The 24,546-nt window shown below is 46.7% G+C and overlaps 1 protein-coding gene across 4 annotated transcripts in view; it reads left to right on the top strand.

Annotated features, from left to right (window-relative positions):
- Positions 1-24,272, top strand: part of arsk (arylsulfatase family, member K) — an 84,933-nt gene extending 60,661 nt beyond the window's left edge. For all 4 annotated transcript variants that reach the window (XM_038805247.1, XM_038805248.1, XM_038805250.1 and 1 more), the window contains exons 6-8: positions 16,567-16,791; positions 17,747-17,968; positions 23,034-24,272. In XM_038805247.1, the coding sequence (XP_038661175.1) occupies positions 16,567-16,791; positions 17,747-17,968; positions 23,034-23,314 (728 nt within the window). In that variant the 3' untranslated portion in view covers positions 23,315-24,272. The remainder of the gene's footprint in view (positions 1-16,566; positions 16,792-17,746; positions 17,969-23,033) is intronic.
- Positions 24,273-24,546: the final 274 nt, after the last annotated feature.

Raw genomic sequence — 24,546 nt, 5'->3', positions numbered from 1 at the left:
CCAGGCCCGGTCGATTGCCGCTGTACCCAGGCCCATTGTTCCTGCAACCCCAACGTGCGACCCGTGGGTGCCGCCATCTTCCTCCCAGCAGAACACGTGCGGCCTGTGGGTGCCGCCATGTGTGCCCCATGGGCGCCACCATATTTGGCGCCATCTTGGACGGCGCCTCAGGACCCCTGCTCGTCGGGGACTTCATCGGGCAGTTCATCACCTGCCACCACCCCCGACCACCCGGAGCCTACCAACACCAACCGCAAATCGCCTCCACCACGCTTGATCAGTCCCGGCCGCACAACCTCGCAACCGCGTCAACATTGGTAAAGGTCGATGGGCACAAGACATCCTGCCTTCTTGACTCCGGGAGCACAGAAAGCTTCATCCACCCCTCTACAGTAGGGCGCTGCTCCATCATGGTATACCCCATTTACCAGAGAATCTCCCTGACCTCCAGATCCCATTCCGTGGAAATCTAGGGGTACTGCATAGTCACCCTCACCGTCCAGGGTGTAGAGTTCAGCAACATCCGGCTCTACGTCCTCCTCCTCCTCCACCTCTGCGCTGCCCTGTTACCCGGCCTGGACTTCCAGTGCAACCGCCAAAGTCTAACTCTAAAACTCGGCGGACCCCTACCACACCTCACCATCTGCGGCCTCACGACCCTTAAGGTCGACCCACCTTCCCTGTTTGCAAACCTCACCCCGGATTGCAAACCCGTCGCCACCAGGAACAGACGGTACAGTGCCCTGGACAGGACCTTCATCAGGTCGGAGGTCCAGCGGCTTCTGCGGGAAGGCATTATTGAGGCCAGCAACAGCCCCTGGAGAGCCCAACTGGTAGTGGTAAAGACTGGGGAGAAACAGAGGATGATCATTGACTACAGTCAGACCATCAATCGGTACACGCAGCTCGACGCGTACCTCCTCCCAAACATATCTGCTGTGGTCAATCAGATTGCACAGTACCGGGTCTTTTCGACAGTGGACCTGAAATCTGCCTACCACCAGCTCCCCATCCGCATGGCGGACCGCCAATACACTGCGTTCGAAGCAGATGGCCACCTTTACCATTTCCTCAGGGTCCCCTTTGGTGTCAGTAACGGGGCCTCGGTCTTTCAACGGGAGTTGGACCGAATGGTTGACCGGTGTACAGGCTGCGGTCCACCTTCCCGTACCTAGATAACGTCACCATCTGCGGCCACGACCAGCAGGACCACGACGCTAAACTTTTGAAATTTCTCCAAACTCCTGAACCTCACGTATAACAAGGAGAAGTGCTTGTTCAGCACCAACCGCTTAGCCATCCTTGGCTATGTGGTGCAAAATGGAGTTCTAGGGCCCGACCCCAACCGCATGCGCCCCCTCATGGAACTCCCACTGCCCCAAGGCCCTGAAACGATGCCTGGGGTTTTTCTCCTATTATGCCCAGTGGGTCCCTAACTATGCGGACAAGGCCCGCCCACTCATTTCAGTCCACAGTTTTTTCTCTGACGGCTGAGGCCCGCCAGGCCTTCAACCGCATCAAGGCCGATATCACCAAGTCCGCGATGCACGCGGTCGACGAGACCCTCCCTTCTCAGGTCGAGAGCGATGCATCGGACGTCGCTCTGGCCGACACCCTCAACCAGGCAGGCAGACCCATGACATTCTTTTCCCGCACCCTCCATGCCTCCGAAATTCAGCACTCCTCTGTCGAAAAGGAGGCCCAAGCCATCGTAGAAGCTGTGCGGCATTGGAAGCATTACCTGGCCGGCAGGAGATTCACTCTCCTCACTGACCAATGGTCGGTTGCCTTCATGTTCAATAATACGCAGCGGGGCAAGATCAAAAATGATAAAATCTTAAGGTGGATGATCGAGCTCACCACCTACAATTACGAGATTTTGTATCGCACCGGTAAGCTCAATGAGCCCCCCGAGGTACATGTGCCAGAGCACAAGTGGACCGACTTCGGGCCCTACACGATGGCCTCTGTCACCCAGGGGTCACCCGGTTCTTTCACTTCATAAAGACCCGTAATCTGTCCTACTCCATCGAGGAGGTCAGGGCTATCACCAGACTCTGCCTGGTCTGCGCGGAGTGGAAGCCGCACTTCTACTGGCCAGACCGAGTGCACCTGGCGAAGGCCACCCGCCCTTTGAGCGTCTTAGCATGGACTTCAAGGGGCCCCTTCCCTCCTCCGACCGAAACACATACTTCCTGAACGTGGTCGAATAATACTCCAGATTCCCCTTCGCCATCCCATGCCCCGATATGACGCCTGCCACAGTCATCAAAGCCCTCAATAGCATCTTCACCCTGTTTGGTTTCCCCGCTTACATCCACAGCGACCTGAGATCCTTCTTTATGAGTGATGAGCTGCGTCAGTTCCTGCTCAGCAAGGGCATTTTCTCGAGAAGGACGACCAGCTATAACCCCCGGGCAAACAGGCAGATGGAGAGGGAGAACGGGACGGTCTGGAAGGCCATCCTGCTGGCCCTACGGTGTAAAAATCTCCCGGTCTCCCGCTGGCAGGAGGTCCTCCCCGACGCGCTCCACTCCATCCGATCGCTACTTTGCACTGCGACTAACGAAACCCCCCATGAACGTCTCCTTGCCTTCCCTAGGAAGTCCACCTCCGGGGTTTCACTCCCAACGTGGCTGGCAGCTCCAGGACCCGTCCTCCTCCGCAAGCACGTGTGGCTCCACAAGGCGGACCTGTTGGTCGAAAGGGTATAGCTGCTGCATGCGAACCCGCAGTACGCCGACGTGGCGCACCCCGACTGCCGCCAAGACACAGTCTCCCTCAGGGACCTGGCATCAGCTGGTTCCCCACCCCCCCCTCCAATTGCCCTGGCGCCACCCATCCTCCCCCCAGTACACCTCACCACAGACCTCGCTTCAGGACGATCCATCCTCCCATTGGTTCCACCCGGGGATGAAGATGAGGACTACACGCTCCCGGAATCACAGGCGACCAAGCCGGCGCCTGCATCACCACCGGGACTGCGGCGCTCACAACGGAGGATCAAGGCACCCGACCAGCTAAATTTTTGAACTTTCACCAAACAGTACACTTTAAAAATCCCCACATACCGTGAAAATTGTTTTTCCACCACCCCCGCTGGACTCTTTTTTTAACAGGGGGTGAATGTGGTAGTCACCACTGTTTGTATAATGTGTATATGAAAGGGAGTACGGTAAGGCCCCTGTACTACAGGTACAGGGGTAGGTCCCTGCCTGCTGGCTCCACCCAGTAGGCGCAGTATAAATGTGTGGGCTCACCGAGCTGCAGCCATTTCGGCAGCAGCTGCAGGAGGCAACACATCTCTGCATATAAAGCCTCGATTACTCTCTACTCTCGTCTCGTCGCAATTGATAGTGCATCACCAATTCTTTTATTTTCCAATTAAGGGGCAATTAGGCGTGGCCAATCCACCTACACTGCATATCTTTTGGTTGTGGCAGTGAGACCACGCAGACACGGCGCGACTGTGCAAACCCCACACGGACAGTGACCTGGTGCCGGGATCAAACCCAGGTCCTCTGCGCCGTGAGGCAGCAGTGCTAATCACCATGCCGCCCTTTTCCTCACAATATAGATGCAACATTCCCTTTAAATACAGCTATAACTTTTTGTCTTCAGTGTAAAGTGTTGAACCCTAATGGGCAACAATAAAAGTACTTTCCATTTCAGCATAATTTTTCATTTTGACATGATTACATTAGGAAATATTGTTGTGAAAATCGCAACTTCTGAAGTAAATATGCAATACAAATATGGTGAAATGTATTTGTACATATTTTGCGATATTATCCTAACTCGTATCATTCAGAGCATTCCATATGAATCGAGTCAGCTTCTAACCAACACATGTTTGGTATTCATTTCTCATTGTTGAGCAAATAGAACTATTTCTAATTGGAAAACACAAACAGTAGCAACGTTATGCACTGAAATAATCTGTTGCTTTATGATCTGCATTTCTTACCACATGAAAGAAAAGACCCAGGCGTACTTAACAAGTTGGAAAAAGGAAACTCCGCAGAGGAAAGGTTGGAAAAGGTAGAGGAGGCAGAATGTAACTTAAAGCAGATGGTGATCGAAATATAGGACATTGTTTGGGAGAGGGTGTAGTCTCCAATGATCGGTGGCAAGGTTGATGAGACTGCCAGTTGGGGAAATCAATCTTCATAGAAATTAACACATGAAAAAGGTAGGAATGTAGATAGTCTGTGTTTTATGAGTGCAGTTCAAAAAAAACTTGACTTGGGATAAAAAGCCAAGCTCAGGCTGTTAAGGTTCCAGACATGGATTTCACATCAGGAGAAAAGTGGGTGATGGAATGGAGCCAGAAGCTCAAAAGTGCTGGCAGAAGTTGCAGAGGGATCGCATGGGTCTGACTGTCTCGAAATGGGTTGATTTTGTTTTTCTCAAATACAGTTAAGATTAAAATGGACATATCAATGTCACCAGATGAAAGATGCATGGTTTGTATTTGGGGAAACATCTAACTGATAGTCGAGCTTTGTGCAGGTCTGAAATTTATCACAAATTTGGACAATTTGTTCTCTTTGATTAGTGAGCCATTCAGGAAACCTAGTGAAACCAAGTTTGGAGTGAAATATATAAATAATAATCTATTAGCATCACAATTTGGATTACATTACATTGCAATGAAGTTACTGTGAAGTTACCTTAGTTATCACACTCCGGCGCCTGTTTGGGTACACTGAGGGAGAATTCAGAATGTCCAATTAACTGAACAAGCACATCTTTCGGGACTTGTGGGATGATACAGATCACCTGGAGGAAACCCATGCGGACCCAGGAAGACCACTCAGTGACCCAAGCTGGAAATTGAACCTGGGTCCCTGATGCTGTGAAGCAATAGTGCTAACCACTGCTACAATAGGGAGAGGCAGTGGTAATGCCACTGGGCTAGTAATCCAGAGGCCCAGGCTAATACAATAGGGACTGGGGTGCAAGTCCCACAATTGCTGCTGGTAAAATTTGATATTAGTCAATAAATATAAAATGAAATGCTGGTATCAGTAATGGTGACCAGGAAACCATTGTTGATTGTTGTAAAAACCCATCTGCTTCACTAATTCCTTTTTAGGAAATCTGTCATACCTACCTGATCTAGTCTACATGTGATTCCAGGCCCAGAGCAATACCCTAGCAAGCCACTCAGTTGAATCTGGAGAGAGAAACAAAGAACAAAACTAGATAGATCGCCTGGCATTGAACCAGGCACCAGAACTGACAACTTCAAACCCAGTCCTGTTGACCGTGCCAAGTCCTCCTAACTAACATTGAGTGGCTTGTGCCCAAAAACCTGCCCATTGATGCCCAATTTGAGTTCTGCCAGAGCTGCTTGGCCTGGACCAAACATGGACAAAGGAATTCAAGAGATAAGATTAGACGGACTGCTCTTGATATCAAGGATGCATTTGACCGATTGTGGCATTAAGGAGTCCTGGCAAAACTGAAGTCAATGGACAGTTCCCAATGGATGGTCTCATTAAGCACCAAGGAAGATGGTTGTGATCCTTGGAGGTCAATCACTTCAGCCTGAAGGTATTGTCACACGAGTTCCTCAGGGTCGTGGCCTAGGTGGAACCATCTTCAGCAACTTCATTATTGACCTTCCCTCCAACATTAGGTCAGAAATGGGGATGTTCGCTAATGATTGCAGGGTGTTCAGCACCATTCATTATTCCTCGGCTACTGAAGCAGTCCATGCCCACGTGCAGCAAGACCTCAACAACATTCAGGTTTGGGCTGATGTGTGGTAAGTAAAATTTGTGCGACACCAGTATCAGGCAATGACCATCTCCAACAAGGAGTAATCTAACCATCTCCCCATGATAATTAATGGTTTTTTCATTGCTGAAACCCCCACTATCAATATTACCATTGTAATATTAGTTACCATTGACCAGAAACTGACCTGGACTAGCCATATAAATGATGTAACTACAGAGCAGGTCAGAATCTAGGATTTCTGTAGTGAGTAACTCACCTCTTGATTCACCAAACTCTTCTCTCCACCATCTACAAGGCACAAGTCAAGAGCATGGTGAAATACTCTCCACTTGCCTGGATGAATCCAGCTCAAGCTACGCTCAAGAAGCCAAACCCTCATACAAAACTTCCCCATAAATCTTTATCCAACATATTTAAAGTTATCCCAGTTTACTCCATGTATTTACATAATTACCCATCTGTTCCCCTTAAGTCTGTCGGTTAATAGGCTCAGGTTTTCTGAAGGCCTTGTAACACCTCTATATCTTATCCTCACTACTGTTGGAGGAGTGGTACATTGTATCGCTGCAGGTAAATGCTGTTGAAGTGGAGGTTGCTCTCAAATATCCATGCCTTTTCATCCTCTTTTTCCATTCTCTGGCATTGAATTGCTCTTTGTCGATTCCCCAATTGTAGTGATAGTTTGCAGTTGGTTTATTCTGTTCGTTGCGGACTGGATGAACTCTGGGCTCCTCTATGATGTTTATTTTCTCCACTTCCTCTGTGCGGTTTGCCGTGATGCATGTTGGGGGTGAAAGCCAGCTCTTTCTGTTCTGAGGCTAGACTTGGTGGTGTGGTGTATTGTCTCAACCTCGTGAATCCTCTTGTGATCTTCTATGCGTTTTGATGATTTGGCTTTGCACAGCTTCCTGTTAGAGATGAAAATATTCACACGAAGGCCTGAGTACAAGTAAAAAAAGCAGTTTATTATGTCAGAATTCTGGGACAGAATGCCTATGAGACTCCGCAGCCTACGACAGCACCTTTTCTCACTTGAGCTAAACCTCACACGGGTTAATATACAGATTCAAGGGGCGGAATTAGTTTGTCTTATTTACATACAATCAATCACCTTTATTCACGTCACACTATTACATGCAGTCAATCAATTTTCCTAGCATCCCAGTTATCACATTTATGGCTAAAGTGGGTGTTGTCTTACCCGCCCCTAACTTCACACACAAGTCATTCAAAACTAACATAATAATGAGTCCTGTCTACAGCTGTAGACCTTGAGCTTTATCAATGATACATTGCATGTCTTGTTCTGTAAAGTTGTTATCAGCGGCTGTTGGGACACTCCTTATACATACCCACGGTTGGGTTTCATGAGACAGTTTATAGGGAATGTGGCTTGTTGAGCCATTTTATATCACAAAATAGCGAACAGCCATTTTGTGTCTTTTCCGATATTAACAGCATTGTGTATACACTATCTATTTCTACAAATTGCCTCTTCTAAACAGGCATCTAAGCCAATGAGTACCTTTTGTTTCATCAGAACTATTCAAAAGTAACACAGGAGCACACTTTTGGTCATGGAAGATGTTTACAGAACTCCAACTGACCACAATGAAATGATATGAGGGCTGCAGGGTGTGTTTAATACGGCCTTTGGGGCATGTAACCCAGCTGGGCCTAAGGGGCACAAAAGTTATAACGATAGAAGGTTACGGTATTTTCTTTTTCTTCCGTAAACTTAAAATGCATGAGGGCAGGTGTAATCTCTAAGACACAACCATGAGTTCTGATTAACCCACATTCGTCCAACTCTCCCTGTCCAACTGGGTGGGGGCAACGTGAGGGCGATCCCATATGTTATCCCTGCGTATAGCAGAGGTCTCGATGAGATAGTAACTGAGGGAGCTGTTAGCCTGTACCATTCCAACACACTCCTTTAAGCATAGCACTTCCCAAAGTGTCCTATCTAGTTGCATTGAACTGAAATTGCAGTTGTGCGGCACTTTGTTACACAGCGCTCATGGTCACTCTACTGATTAGCTAGTGTAGCCACCTGGGTTGGCCATTTCCCGACTTTAAAATAGAGATTCGCTAAGAATGCAGGGAAATTCAGCCAAGGACAGGAAAACAAGCAGGTGCAAATTTTCCTGTATATTAGAACTTGCAGAACCCAGACAGACTCGAAACCGAAAACCATCTTCATAGTAATGAGCGATCCCCGGGAACAATTGGTAACATTAAGAGTAATCAAGACCAAACCAGACTCCTCGGCGCCAGTGGGAGCCAAGACAAAGGAAGGCCAACAGACACTTAGGAACCGCCCTGCGATCAGGGAACAGCACCAGTATTGGAGAAATCGATCCAAGTGATCAGAACTCAGTCCAATCACTTGGAACCAGGTACGGGCTCCGCCCAAAAGGGCGCAAAGCCCCTGGGGACTATAAAGTAGAGTCCCCAAGTTGAATTTGTTCTTCTTGGCAGCTCTCAAAGAACTCAACTGTGACTCTCAACTCGGAGAGACTTGCCTAGCAGCTGCACCAACCAAGTAAGTGTCCAGTCAGCGCACGCTACAAGATAGGCGCTCCTAACCCTTAGTCCATACCAGCTGGAAGCCTGCAGACTCAGGATCGAACGAGAGGCCAATTGTTCCCCTGACCTAGTGGGTCCCTTTTGCAAAGCTTAGTATTGGCCTGTTAGTGTTAGAAATAGTCTAGTGAGTAGTATTTTATGCATGAGTAGCGATTGACTGTGTATATAATAAATGTGTTTTGATTTGAACCTTACTAACTGGTGTATTGAGTTATTGATCAGCACTTGATCTTGAACCGCGTGGTGGTATCATAAAAATACCTGGCGACTCTAGAGCAAAGGTTATAAAACAGAGCAATTAAGTGTAAAGCACACTTAGCAACATTTAGCAACACTAGCTTATTGCTTCCCTTGGCCTGGAGTTGTGCTGTTTCACTAACTGGACAATTCGGTTTACTTTGTGCATTATTTTAATTTGGATCTGAGATGCAAACAAATTTCAGATTGCCTACATGGCTTTCTCGAGGGTTAGATCTTTCTTCATTTGAAACATGTCAGAGTACGTTGTCAACCACTCCTTTAACTATTGCTTCCCCAATTAGTTCAGATTTAAGGTCATTATTATCATAGCTTTCAGCCATTATATATAGCTCAATAATGGAGGAGTTGACAGATTTTCCTGGCTGCAGGACACATTTATTAAATTTGACCCTTGCAAGAATTTTGTTACTTGGGGTTAAAATAAGCGTTGAATTATTTTGAGATTTCATCAAACGTTTGATGCTGATTTATTGATTCCTTGTCCAAACTTTCTATCATTGGCCACCAGTCCTACTGAATGTGTTTACTTGTTTCACTACTGTCTTTTTATCCAGACATGAAACAATCATATACCTTCGGAATTTATTTCTCTGAAGTCCCCAATTTTGTGATTGATGTGGGCCTTGGATAATACCAATTTGATCTGGAAGAGTGAATTTCTGGGCTAGGATTCTGCGATATTGCGGCCAAGTGTTGACGATGGCGTCAACGGGCCTACAGGCCCAGTAATTCTCCTCTTCTTCAAGGACTAGAACGGCACCGGAGTGCTGTGCGCTGCTCCAGGGTCCGCGCATGCGCACGAGGGCCGGCAAGGGTCCGTGCATGCGCGCGCCGTCCGTCTCCGCGCGCAAACGCATGGTTGCCGTCTCCGCGCCGGCCCCCCGAGCAACACGGCGGAGCCCTACAGGGGCCCAGTGCAGAGGAACATAGGACCCCCCCCCCCCCGAATGAGTACACCCGCCGATCGGTAGCCCCCAATCGCAGGCCTGGCCCCCCCCAGAGTCGGATCTTCCCCCCCCCCACCAAGATGGCCCCCGCAGTCAGACGGCGAGGTCCCGCTGGGTGGAACAATATGTAAACCACGCTGGCGGGCACTCGGACCATCGAGCGCGGAGAATCGGCTTTCAACGGCCCCCGACCGATTGCCGAGAATCTGAGGCCCAGCGTCAGAGCGGCATGGTGGGATTCTCCAACCCGGTGCAGGCTCAGAGAACCCCGGCCCTGATCTACGGTTGAAATTATTTTATTACATGTTTGGCTTTAAGAGGTTTCTGAAAATCCCAAGACAAAACTGCCATACACTTCTTCACAAAGGGTTTTCCTGGTTTTGGTGGACCCCTGCAGTAAGGCGTTTATGGCCTCAATGTATTTTTTCAACAATGGCTGCCCAGATAGACTGGTTGTGGTCATCCCAGCTTGAGCAATATTTTCTCGGGTCATGGAAGCAGCGAATATCAACTTCTGGGGATTTTTTAACTGATTACGTGGGTCGCAACGTTCAGCCACCACATTCAGATGTCGACTCGGGACCTGGATTTCTTGGGATTGCAATTTCTGACCACTTCAGAATTTAACTTTTTCCTGGACTTATGTTGTCCAGGAATTTTACATTTTAGGTCTGCTGAATTCTGCACGGGTATTTTTTTGTAAGCGTATCTTGAATGGCTTCATTAAAGAGGAGTTTCGTCAGCAAAGGAAGGAAATGCAGAGCTACTGGTCGAAGGCGATTGAGGGGGCAGTGGTACCTCTTCACGGGTCCGTGCAACTGGTGGAAAAGTGCCTCGATACACCGGGGCGACAATCCAGGGGGTGGAGAACGTGGTGCCCGACCAGACTGACCGTACTGTGTCTTTGGAGGCGGAGGTGGCGATCCTGGGGTATCTACAAGTCGCTATGGTCGAAGGTGAAGGACCAGGAGAATAAGTCCAGGTGACAAAACCTACACATTGTGGGCCTGCAGGAGGGAGTGGAGGGAATGAGCGGCACAAACTACGCTGTGAGGATGTTGGCTAGGTTGGTGGATGAGATGGTGTTGGACAAGGCCCAAGAGGTGGACCGGGCCCATAGGTCCTTGAGGCAGAGGCCGAGAACGGGTGAGCCGCTGCGGGCAGTGATTGTGCGGATGCACAAGTTTCTGGGCAAAGAAAAGATCCTGAGGTGGGCTGGGACGAAATGGGTCTGTGAATTGGAGGGAAATCTAATCCGGATTTATCAGGACATTGGAACTGAGGTGGCCAGGATGCAAGCAGGGTTCAACAAGGCCACAGTAGTGCTGTACCGGCGACAGATTCAATTTGGGGTGTTGTACCCGGCAAGACTTATGGCCGGGAATATTACTTTCGGTTGCTGGAGGAGGCGAATGACTTCATCAGGGATCGTGAGCTGGGGGAGAGCTGAATGGTGACTTTGGATGGAGGAGTTACGTCTGCGAAAGTTGGGGACTTGTTATGGTTCTTGTTTGCCGATGTGGGGGGAAGTTACGGTGTAAATTTGTAACCCTCCTCCTACTTTGTTTGGGAGGTCTTCTTGTGTTTTTGGTTTTTATTGTAATGGTTATATTTTTGGTGCTTTCTGGGATGTGTTGATGTCCTTGATTATGGTAACCGGATGCTTGTGCAAGTTAAGGGGGGAGGGATAGGGGAATGTTGAAAGGGGCCTTTGGGCAGTAGTCGTGACACTAGCGAGCAATGCTAGTGCAGTGGGGAGGAGACTGCAATGGTTGGCCAGTGTATTGGTGGGGGGGGTGGGGGGAGAGGGAGGTGGGTGTTGGAGGAGGGAGGTTTGGGAAGGCGGGGAATACAACATGGCAGATATAGAGGATGAGTGTGGTCATGGGCGTGGCGGGGGGCCATCCTAGATGGGCCCGGTTTAGAGTGGCAATGTGGACCCTAAGAGTGGTGATAGCAGACACTGGGGTGGTGGGGCGGTATAAGCCTCCAGTGAGAATTGTGGCATGGAATGTCCGCGAGCTGAATGAGCCAGTCAAGAGGTCCCGGGTGTTCGCACACTTAAACAGCTTGTGAGCGAAGATGATTTTCTTGTAGAAGATGCATTTCCTGGTGAATGATCAAGAGCTGGATTCTCCGCCGGCGGGGATGCTCCATTTTACCGGCAGCCCAGGGGTTTCCTGACGGCATGGGGCTGCCCCACAATGGGAAACTCCATTGACTTGCCGGTGTAACGGAGCATCCCGCCGGAGGGTTAAAATAGAAATGTGGCGGGGCGGAGAATCCAGCCCTAGACAAGGCAGGGATGGATGGGACAAGTGTTTCAATCGGGGTTATTCGAAGTCAATGGTGGTGGCCATTTTGTTGAGCAAGAAAACTGAGATTACAGGGGCCAGTGAGTGCGGGACTGGGGGTGGGGGCGGAAGAGAGAGAGGTACATGATAGTGAGTGGGGTGTTGGTAAATGTGTATGCGCCTAATTGGGATGATGTTGATTTTGTAAAGAGGTTACTGGGAGCGATTCCCGACCTGGAATCTCACCAGTTGATCATGGGAGCAGGGGATTTTAATTGTGTAAATGGAGCTGAGGTTGGAAAGGTCGAGCCCTAAGTCGATGGGAAGGTCGCGAATGGCAAAAGAGCTGGGAGGATTCATGGAAAGGATGGGGATGGTGGATCCATGGAGGTTCGGGATCCAGGGAGGAAGTGGGTATTCCTTCTTCTTTCGTGTTTAGGGTGTGTTCCAGGATTGATTTTTTTTCATGTTGAGCCAGGCGGCACTGATGGGGACAGTAGGGGCAGAATATGCAGGAATTGTAATCTCAGACAATGCACCGCACTGGTTATACATGAGGCTTTGTTCGAGATAGGTGAAGAAGCCAGGGTGGAGGTTGGACTCTGGATTTTTGGCTGATGAGGAGTTCTGTGGGAAGATGAGAGTGGCAATTAAGAACTATGTGGAGCTCAATCAAAATGGTGAGGTGTCAGCAGCTAAGTTTTGGGAGGCCTTGAAGACGGTGGTTCGAGAGGAAATTATTTTGTTCAAGCCAAGCCCGAAGGGATAGGATGAGGAGGGAGGTGCACCGGCGGTTATTGGATGAGAGAGTTGAGATGGACAGGAGATACTCGGTGGTCACCATGAAGGAGTTGTTGGCAAAGAGAAAGAAGTTGCAAGTACAGTAAGTCCAGTTGACAATGGGTAAGACAGTGGGGCAGCTTCGGATGGCTGAGCCGGAGAGGGAGGCGGAGAATCTGGGAAGTTTCTGGATGCGTTGGATTTCCCAGAGTTGGAGCAGGGGACGAGGCAGGCATTGGAGGAGAAGTTGGGGTTAACCATAGAATCATAGAATTTACTGTACAGAAGAAAGCCATTCGGTCCATCGAGCCTGCACCGGCTCCTGGAAAGAGCACCCCACCCAGGCTCACATCTCCACCCTATCCCCATAATTCAGCAACCCCACCCAACACTAAGGGCAATTTTGGACAAATGGGGCAATTTAGCATGGCCAATCCACCTAACCTACACATCTTTGGACTGTGGGAGGAAACCGGAGCACCCGGAGGAAACCCATGCACACACGGGGAGAACGTGCAGACTCCGCACAGACAGTGACCCAAGCTGGGAATCGAACCTGGGACCCTGGAGCTGTGAAGCAATTGTGCTAACCACTATGCTACCGTGCTGCCCTAGAGGGTGGTGATGGAATGTATTAATGGGATGTAGTTGGGGAAGGGCCTGGGGCTGGACAGTTTACTGGTGGAGTTTTAAAAGAAGTTTTGTGACGGAGTTGGCTCCCACCTGGTGGGTTTGTTTAGTAAGGCAGTGGAAAAGAGGGGGTTGCTGGCTACGTTAGCGCAGGCATCGATTTTGTTGATCCCGAGAAAGGGGAATGATTCACTGGAGTGTGAGTCCTATGGGCCCATTTTGTTACAACACGGACGTGAAAGTCCTGGCGAAGGTGTTGGCATGGAAGTGGGAGGCGTGTATCCCGGAGGTGGTTTCTGAGGGCCAAACAGGTTTTCTGAAGGGGAGGTAGCTCTCTCATAACGTTTGGAGATTGCTGAATGTAATTATGACTCCGTCAGGGGATGGGAGCCAGAGGTGATTGTGTCCATAGACCCGGAGAACGCAATTGACCGGGTAGAGTGGAGATACCTGTTTGAAGTTCTGGGAAGGTGTGGTTTGGACCGAGATTTGTGGCGTGGGTTCGATTGTTGTATGTGTCCCCCGTGGCTAGTGTTCTAAGGAACAAGACAAGTTTAGGGTATTTTGGGTTGCATAGGGGGACGAGGCAGAGATGCCCAATGTCACCGTTGTTATTTGCGTTGGCGATCAAGCCTTTGGCGATGGCCCTTCGAGCGTCAGCTGAGTGGCGAGGGATTGTGAGGCTGGTTGGGAGCACCAGATATCACTGTATGCGGACGGCCTGTTGTGTCGGATCCGTCGGATCTGTTGTGTTGGAACGTATGGGCACAATTATGGGCTTATTGGGGAGATTTGGGGCTTTTCTGGCTATAAGTTGAACGTAGGGAAGAGTGAGGTGTTCCTGGTGAACGTGGCAGCGTGGAGGAGGGGGGGAAGGGAGGTAAACCTGGGGTGCTACCATTTAAGTTGGCAAGGGAGCAGTTTAGGTATCTGGGGATTTGGGTAACACATGAGTGGGCCACAACGCATAGGTGGAACTTGACAGGGTTAGTGGAAGAGGTTAAGGGGGACTTTAAAAGGTGGGATATGTTGCACTTGACGTTGGCTGGGAGGGTGTAGGTGGTAAAGATGAATGGGCTGCCAAGGTTCCTGTTTGTTTTTCAGTCCCTACCGATTTTTCTCCCTGAGACCTTTTTCCGGAAGGTGGAGAAGCTGGTCTCAGAATTTGTGTGGGCAGGGAAGTTATCGAGCGTGGAAAGGGTTCTGCTACAAAGGCAGACAGGGGAGTTGGTGCTCCCAAGCCTGATACACTACTATTGGGCAGCGAATGTGGAGGGGGGGTTGTGGGCTGAGTGGACCAGGTTGAGTCCTACAGGGGCTCAGGTTTGAGGGCCTTGGTGACAGCCCGTTGCCGTTAGCCTCGAGGAAATATATAGGGAGTCTGGCAATGGAGTCAACTATTAAGATTTGGAATCAGCTGAGAAGGCGCTTTAAATTGAAACAGATGTTGATGTTGACACCACTATATGGAAACCACAGGTGTAAGCCGGGGGGGGTGGGGGGGGGGGGGGGGGGTGGATGGGAGGGAGATGGGGTTGGAGCAGGTCAGAAGTATGTTCTCAGAAGGGAAATCCACTCGCTTGCATGAAGTGTGGGTGTGGTTCGAGTTACCAAGGGGGAGTGAGTTTAGGTACTGGCAGGTGCAGGACTTTGCGAAAAAGGAGTTGCCAATGTTCCCCACCTTCCAGAGTACATACTGCTGGAGAAATTGCTGCTCCTAGATGAGGTTGGGGTTGGGGGGGGCAGGATCAGGGTTGGGGGGTGGGGCAGGATCAGGATGGTTGGGAGACCAGAGTAAGGTGCTGGTGGAAAGGATTAAGCAAACGCAAGAGGAGGAGTTGGGAAGGGAGATAAGATGGCGTCTCTGGTGTGAAGCAATTCGGCAAGTGAACTCAACTTCCTCCTGTGCGGCGGCTTCGGCTGAGGCGGGCGGGAGGCAGCCACACATTGGAGGGCTTCTGCTCGGAAATAGAAACTTTGGGGTTTTAACGCCTGGTCCCAGGGGCAACGGAGGCTGAAAAAGCTGTAAGAAGGCACAGGGAGGAGAAATGTCAAGTTTGGGCGGAAAACGGCCATGAGAAAGTCCGCCGGTGAGTGGAAAAGTCAGCGCAGGAACTGTAAGGAAGACGGAGGCTGGGGCACCAGGGAAGGCCGCATTTCTCACTGCAGCAGAAATGACCACGGCGATGGCTGTGGAACTTGAAAAACAGTTCACAAAGCACATGGAGGCGATGAAGAAGGAGATGGGGGCAGTAAGTGCTGGGGTGGAGGTCGGCATTGCCACCTATGGTCTCGGTGTGCCTGGGAGACCTGTTGGAGTTCCTATACCTTAAGAAAGTCAAGTACATCATGAGGGGAGCAATGAAGGGGTTCTATCGGAGATGGCAGCCGTTTGATTATTTCAAGGAATTGGTCACCATTAGTTATTAAAGTGGGAGGGGAGAGAAGGGAAGGGGGAGGGGTTAGGTTGTGTGAGGGGTATTATGTTTAGGTTTTTTATGTATAGTAATTGTGTTTATTCTTGTTATTTTGTATTGTAAAGTGTGAAAAATTTGAATTAAAATATATATTTTTTAAAGTTCTCCAAACCACACAACATGCTCACTTGAACTGTATCACCGTCCTTTCACTATCGCTAGGTCAAATTCCCGGAACTATCTTCCCAACAGCACTGTGGGTTTACCTACACCATATGAACTGCAGTGATTGCAGAAGACCTACATTCCATGAACAAATTAAAAAAGAAAAAAATGACCAATTCTAGACTTTGAACTTACCACAGGTCCTTAAAATGGTTTTGCTGCGTAAGTGCCCCTTATTAGCACTGTCAATGACATTGTCAATTGCTTTACTAATTGATAGAGTGATGTCATGGTGATTGGCTGAAATGAATTTATCCTGCTTTTTGTAAACAGGCCATAAATAAATGAACAATTTCCCACACTGTTAGGTAGATGTCAGTTTTGTTACTGTACAGGAGCAGCTTGGCTAGGGATGTGGCAAGTTCTGGAAGTCATCAGTGTCACAGCTGCAATGTTGTCAGGGCCCACAACCTTGCTGTACCTACAACGTGCTCTGACAAAGGTATAGCCATTATAATTATGCAGTGGTGCGGAGGGCCATTCCTGGCAGAAACTGCCAGAAGATACACCTGCACCCAGAGGATATTGTATTACACCTGGCTTCAGCACTGTGTTTGGGCACTTTGAAGAGAGCAAAATCTAGAAAGTGTAACACTTTTGATAAGATAACATTAAAGCTTTTCACTTTTTTGTTGTATCAATTGAATGTCAAAATTGAATAATTGTTTTACATAGGTGAAATTTTAACAGCCCTGAATGACGCTGGGTTCCAAAAGAATACTTATGTAATCTTTACTTCTGATCACGGTGAACTGGCAATGGAACACCGTCAATTCTATAAGATGAGTATGTATGAGGCAAGTTCTCATGTTCCTTTACTGATGGTTGGACCAGGTATCTCAGGAGGACAACAGATTTCAGATTTGGTATCTCTTGTGGACATTTATCCAACTCTTCTCGGTGAGTAATACGTATGTGTCTGAGATTAATAATTTAATTTAATTTATATTATGTACAAAATATTTGTATGTTATATGTATAATATATTTGTCATAGAATCATAGAATTTACAGTGCAAAGGAAGCCATTCGGCCCATCAAGTGTGAACCGGCCCTTGGAAAGAACACCCTAACTAAGCCCACACCTCCAGCCTATCCCCATAACCCAGTAACCCCACTGAACCTTTCTGGACATTTTACTTTCTACTAAATCACTTTACTGTTGAACAAACAATTACATTTTCAACCTAACCTGCACATCTTTGGACTGTGGGAGGAAACCGGAGCACCCGGAGGAAACCCACGCAAACACGGGGAGAACGTGCAGTCTCCACACAGACAGTGACCCAAGCCGGGAATTGAACCTGGGACCCTGGAGCTGTGAAACAACTGTGCTAACCACTATGCTACCATGCTGCCCTTTGTATAAAATTTTTATTTCCTGTTCAGTATTTAGTGTAGATGTAGATTATTATCCTGTTCTTCATTGTAGTCACAAATAAAAAGAATCAAAGGAGGTCATATAACATAGTGCAGAGGGTTTATTTACAAGATGCTGCTCAAACAGGGTGTAATGGTGAACTTCACAAAAGCCAGCGAGATGCTCTGATGATGTCATGATAATAATCTTTATTAGTGTCACAAGTAGGCTTGCATTAACACTGCAAAGAAGTTATTGTGAAAACACCCTCATCGCCGCACTACGGCGCCTGTTCGGACACACTGAGGCAATATTAAAATAAATATGTTCAGTATGTGTCACTGAGCAGAAACTGTAGGATGGTTGGCCTTTTTCTCCAAATATTGAATTAATCTCTTTACTAATAGTTTAAATGTACATTCTTTATGTACAGAATTATAAGCCGTTACAATCATTTTCAAACTCATATTTAGCAACAATTTCCTTTTCCATATAGATATTGCTGGAATCCCCATTACTGGAAATTTAAGTGGTCATTCTTTGTTCCCGCTATTGAGAGGATTTGTAGAGGAAACGTCTATTAAAAATTCACGGCCTGACTGGATTTTCAGTGAGTTTCATGGCTGCAATGTAAATGCCTCCTCCTATATGATTAGAACTGGACAATGGAAGTATGTAGCCTTTGCAGATGGAATTACCGTACCTTCCCAGCTGTTTGGTAAGTTTGAATAATCAATCCATGTATATGTTTCATATTTTCAAATTGAGTATTTACAATTTCTTCTTGGTACAGTATGCTTGTAATTTGATGTTGCACAGTTCAATCCTTTAGAAAGTTTCTGAAATGTTTGAACACTCAGAAGATTTATTGTCTTATGTACCGCAGTAATGGGGAGGCGGTGACATAGTGGTATTGTCACTGGACTAGTAATCCAGAGACCCAGGATAATGCTCTGGGAACCGGGTTTGAATCCCACTACGACAGATAATTTGATAAAAATCTGGAATTAAAGTCTAATGATGACCATGAAACCATTGTCGATTGTTGTAAAAAACCATCTGGTTTACTAATGTCCTTTCAGGAAGGAAATCTGTCATCCTTACCTGGTCTGGTCTACATGTGACTCCAGACCCACAGCAATGTGGTTGATTCTTAAATGCCCTCTGAAATGGCCTAGCAAGCCACTCAATACAAGGGCCATTAGGGATGGGCAATAATTGCTGGCCCAGCCGGTGACACCCAGATCCTCTGTACGAATATAAAAAACCCCAATGTGTTCTCTACATTGTTACATTTTGTACACTATTATGACAGTTCTAGATTTCCAGTTTAAAGGGGGTTAACCATCTGACCATTTCTTATTTGATAATTTATACTCTATATTATGGTATTGACCGTGGCATAGTGATATCACTTTGAATCACAGAGTTATAGTGCACAAGAAGGCCATTTGGCTCATTGTGTCTGCAATAGCTCTCCGAATGAGCTAGTCACTTAGTTATTTTCTCCCGTCTTTTCCCCATAACCTGCACATCTTTTCAGATAATTATCTAATTCCCTTTTGAATGCTTCACTTGAACCTGGCTCCACCATCCTCTCAGATTGAGCAACCCAGTCTCCTTTGCCACATGAAAAAGGTTTTCTTCCTATCACTCTTGCTTCTTTTACTAATTACTTTAAACCCGCGCCCTCTCATTCGCGATCCAGCACTGATCTTTGTAGAACACTACTTTCTTTTTCTGTCCTATTATGCATTTTATTTTCATGTACGGAATGATCTGTTTGAGCTGCATGCAGAACAATACTTTTCACTGTACCTCGGTACCCATGACCATAAACCAATGCAATCCAATAACTACCCCTTACTCCACTTTCTAATTTTTGCCTTGAAACCAGTTAGCAAGCCATTTTGCCTGTTGTCCCATAACTTGTCCCATAACTTCACATCCTCTTACCTTATCAGTCTATTATGGGAACTTTATTGAATGCCTTTTGAAAATCCAGATAGATTATATCTGCATAGTACTTCGTTGCCCGGCTTCAGTAGCTGAAAGCATGTTAGTAAACATGCAGGCCCAGCCAGCTATTCGCTTTAATACTTTTGATTCATTTGATTTGATTTTGATTTATTTATTGTCACATGTACTGAAGTAAAGTGAAAAATAGTTTTCTGCGGTCAAGGAAGCATACACAGTACATACGCAGTAGACAAAAAAAATAGTAGATAACGTACCCGAACAGGCGCCGCCGGAGTGTGTCGAATAGGGGATTTTCACAGTAACTTCATTTCAGTGTTAATGGAAGCCTACTTGTGACATTAATAAAGATTATTATTATAATTATAAGGAGGTATGTAGTAATTAAACTTGCTTTCAGGGTTTGCTAAATTAGTTCTTTAATTGGGTAAATAAACGCTGCATTTTAGTTGCATTCCAGAAACAGGGATCAGCTGAGTTGCACTCAACTTTAATTCTGGCAGGTTTATTGTACAACTGGTTCAAACCAGTTCCAGAGCATTGTAATTTGGAACCTATAAAAGCAGAGATCTGTAGTGCTGACTTGTCTGCATTGAATGCTGGTTGGCTGAGTGAGTGTGCTTTCGAAGTTGGGTGGAAACAGGGAGTTAGGTGGAACTGGGAGAAGAAGCTACAAGAGAGAGCTGATTGGTAAGCAGTTGGTAAGATCGGTAAGTCTTTACATCTTCTATCACTTTTGTGGTTTGAAAACTCGTTTTGTTCATATTCTGCATGGTATTTACGGGTACAAGGAAAGAAAGGCCCTAGAGATTTGGATATAATCTGATGTCAAGCATCTTCTAACGGTTTAATTTAAAGGGTTATGTCATGGCAGGAGATCTCCAAGCCTTGGTTTGCGCCTCTTGCTACATGTGGGAGGCTGGGAACATTTCCAGTGCCTGGAACCCACATGTGTGCAGGAAGTGTCTCCAGCTGCAGCTCCTGAAGCCCAGGTTTCGGAGCTGGAGCGGTGGCTGGGAACACTGTGGAGCATCCGTGAAGCTGAGAGTGTTGTGGATAGCAGGTATAGAGAGGTGATCACAGCACAGGCTCAGACGCCACAGGCAGGAAGGGAATGGGTGACCAAGCAGAAAAAGGGAGCTAAGCAGGCAGTGGAGGAATCTCCTGTGCCCATTCCCCTGCAAAACAGATATACCACCTTGGATACTGTTGAGGGGAATGACCTCACAGGGGAAAGCAGCAGCAGCCAAATTTGTTACACCACGGTGGTTCTGCTGCAGAGGGTAGGGAAGAAAAAATGTGAGAATGGAATAATTATAGGGACTTCAATTGGAAACAAAATAGATAGGCATTTCTGTGGTCACAAACGAGACTCCATGATGGTATGTTGCCTCCCTGGTACTAGGGTCAAGGATGTCTCGGAGCGGTTACAGAGCATTCTAGGGGGGGGAGAGGAGAGGGGAGGGGAGGGGAGGGGGGGGGGGTGAACAGCCAGTGGTCGTGGTACACATCAGTACCAATGACATAGGTTTTTAAAAATATGAGGTCCTCAATCAGAATATAGGGAATTAGGAACAAAGTTGAGAAGTCTGACCTCTTAAGGTAGTGATCTCAGGATTACTAACAGTGCCATGTGCTAGTCGGGGTAGAAATAGCAGGATATATCGGATAAATACATGGCTGAAGAGATGGTGTGAGGGTTTCAGATTCCTGGGGCATTGGACCGTTCTGGGGGGGGGTGGGACCTGTACAAACTGGACGGTTCTAAACCTAGGGCAGGACCGGACTGATGTCCTAGGGGGAGTATTTGCTAGAGTGGTTGAGGAGAGTTTAAAACTATGTAAGGAGTCGGAGGAGCAGAAATAAGGGAAAAAACAAAAGGTAGAAAGGGGAATGAGAAAAGTGATAGGCAGCGAAATCGGAACCAGATTCAAACTGGGCCACAGTGAAAAATATTGGGGGTGAGACAAATAATGTTAAAAAGACAAACTTCAAGGCTTTGTGGCTTAACGCTCGGAGCAGTTGCATGAAGTGGATGAACTAATCGCACAAATAGATGTGAATGGGTATGATATAGTCAGTATAACGAGACGGAGCTGCAAGGTGACCAGGGATGGGACTGCAAGTCCTGGGGTACTCAGTATTTAAGAAAGACAGACAAAAAGGAAAAGGCGATGGGGTTGCATAGCTGTTAAGGAGGAAATTAACACCATTGTGAGGGAAGATATTGGCTTCGACAGTGCAGAATCTGTATGACTTCTGAAGGCTTTCAACAGGATCTCACATAAGAGATTAGCGTGTAAAATTAAAGTGCGTGGGATCGGGGATGGTATACTCAGATGGATAGAAAACTGGTTAGCAGACAGGAGATGAAGAGCAGGAATAATGGTGTATTTTTCCAAGTGACAGCATAACTACTGGAATATCGCAGGGATCACTGCAAGGACCTAGCTATACACAATGTATGTTAATGATTTACGTGAGAGAACTAAATATAATATCTTAACTTTGCACATAACACAAAGCTGTGTGAGAGGGTCAGCTGTGAGGAGGATACAGAGATACATCAGTGTGATTTGGACAAGTTGAGTGAATGGGCAAATGTATGACAGATGCAGCATAACGTGGTAAACTGAAGTTATCCACTTTGGCAGCAAAAACAGGAAGGCAGATTATTTGAATGGTTGTAAATTGGGAGAGGGGACTGTGCAACAAGACCTGGGTGTCCTGGTTAATTATTATCTAATTTCAAACGCCCCCCCCCCCCCCCCCCCCCCCCACGCGCCCCTCTTTTTATGCATACACGCAGCAGACAAACACAGAGGAGAAAGAGGGATGTAAAAAAATACTAAAAGTAAAAGAATAAGAGTCTCCATTTCATATAGATTTCTTCCAGTTAGATCTTCAGTCTAGGCCTCCAGTTGGATGGCTTTGCTTTCAGTCTGTAATGGTTTTTATTGTAGATTCACCAGGGTCTCGAGACTTCCCTGCAGACTCAGAAACAGCAGGCAGGAAACATTTAAAAGAGAGGGAGAAAGACACAACTTCTCCTCTCAGCAGTCAGGGACTTTCTCCTGGGCTCCCTGAAAAATCCCACCTGACAGGAACTAATCACTGTCTGTTGTCTGTCAGGATTCTCTCCTTATCAAATCCATTGGCCACCAGCCAACCAAACAAACCAAATCCCTCCAATCTCATGAGTGCCATAAAGTCTGAGTTCTTCTGTTAAAAATGTAAATCTTCACAGCACAATGTACAATTGTACAAGTTTTGAGTTCCTCACTTCCCCTGCTTGACTTCAAGGTATGTTTCCATTAAAGATCCATGGACCAAAAACGCTAATGACAAAGTAAAAGAAACAGGAAATAAGGGAATCAACGGGAAGGGCCTTAAAAATGTTGTCAAACTTGTTGAGTGTTACAGTAACACTCATCCAGACAAATGAAGAGTATTCCATCACACTCCTGACTTGTGCCTTGTAGATGGTAGACAGGCTTTGGTTTAGTTAGGACGTGAGGTACTCGTCTCTGAACTACCAGTATTTATATGACTGTTCCAGTTAAGGTTCTGATCATTGGTAAACCCCCAGGATCTTGAAAGTGGGGGCTTCAGCGATGGACTGAAAGTCCTCTCCTGTCTGAAACTATTGCAATGTGTTGTCTGACAAATTTCTTCAGAACATTTATTGAATTAATCTTTAACAACAATAAATTTCTATCTATTCATGATAATATCTATTCTTTTGTTGTTGTGAAGTTGGTTATACAAGCCTTTGCATTGATCGTTTTTTAAAAATCTCCCTCCAGATCTATCTGCTGATCCAGATGAATTGGCAAATGTGGCTACTAAGTATTCAGAATTTGCAAGCATCCTTGATAAGAAACTTCGCTCCATATTAAACTACCCTGAAGTGTCTAAAACTGTTCATCATTACAACAAACTTCAGTTTATCAAATGGAAAGGAAGTCTAGGAAAGAATTACACAGATGTTATTGCCAATCTCAGATGGCACCAGGACTGGCAAAAGAATCCTGTGATTTACCAAAATGCTATTAAAAGATGGTTAAATTCCACTATTGAAGTGTAATATAGTTTTCCACCCTTGCATTGTAATCTTGGCCCTCTCCTCTCCTTATCCTCTTGCTGCCGCTTGCAGACATTAACCACAAATGCTAGATCAGTACCACATGTTTCCTTTTCTATCATGGGCTGTGGTTCCAAGTCAGAATGGTGTATGGCTTGGAGGAAGGCTTACAGGTGGTGGTGTTTCCATGTACCTGCTGGAAATGGTAGCATATCCATGTTACTGTACAACATATCCAGAGACCTTGCCTAATGCTCTGTAGTTATCGCTGCAGGAAATCGTCCAATAGCTCTACGTGATACTTTGTAATCAAACCCACCCAGTATTCGTTTGGGGGAAGGATTGGTTAATACCTGATATCAAAACCTGTGATTCAACAGCATTGTATTCCCAAAGACGTCTGCCCAAGGATTGTCTGAAATTGGTACTCTTAATGGGATATGATATGAATGAGGTGCTGCAAAAAGCTCTGACTTTGTCACTAAAATTGGAGGCTATCCATTTAGTTCCCGCTACCGCATCTTTCTCTCACACTTGCTCAACAAACCCAGGTTCTTCAATGCTCTGTTCCTAAAATTCCATCTTTCTCTCCTATCTGCCCCCATGGTCTCTCTGATTTAATCTTGCCATGAGACCCACCCCTTGATCTCTCAACTCGCTTCACACTGCTGGCCACCCAGCTTTCTTTCCTGGTCCTCGGGAATAACTGGTACTGTAATTGGTTTGATCACCTAAGGTAATCTATCCTTTTCAAATTTTGTCAGTATTATCCTCCCTTCTCAAATAAAGCATCATGACACCTATGGCCTCACAAACTACAGTCCAAAGTCCTTGAACATGTCACTGGGGCTGGTTTAGCACACTGGGCTGAATCGCTGGCTTTGAAAGCAGACCAAGGCAGGCCAGCAGCACGTTTCAATTCCCGTACCAGCCTCCCCGAATAGGCGCCGGAATGTGGTGACTAGGGGCTTTTCACAGTAACTTCATTGAACCCTACTCGTGAAAATAAGCGATTCTCTTTTCTTTTTTTTTTAATATAATTTTTATTGGAATTTTTTACAGAAAATATAAAACATAACGACAAACAATGAAATGCACCAAAATAACCCATAATAACTGTAACACCCCCAGACCGTATCGACGCATGTATCACATCCCCCACCCCCCAACCCCAATGAACAACAAAAGAACTTTAAAATAAATTTAAATTAAATAAACAAACATAGTCATCGTCC

The sequence above is a fragment of the Scyliorhinus canicula genome, chromosome 8, assembly GCF_902713615.1.
Source record: "Scyliorhinus canicula chromosome 8, sScyCan1.1, whole genome shotgun sequence".
Classification (NCBI taxonomy): domain Eukaryota; kingdom Metazoa; phylum Chordata; class Chondrichthyes; order Carcharhiniformes; family Scyliorhinidae; genus Scyliorhinus; species Scyliorhinus canicula.
This window is presented reverse-complemented; position numbering and strand designations above follow the sequence as displayed.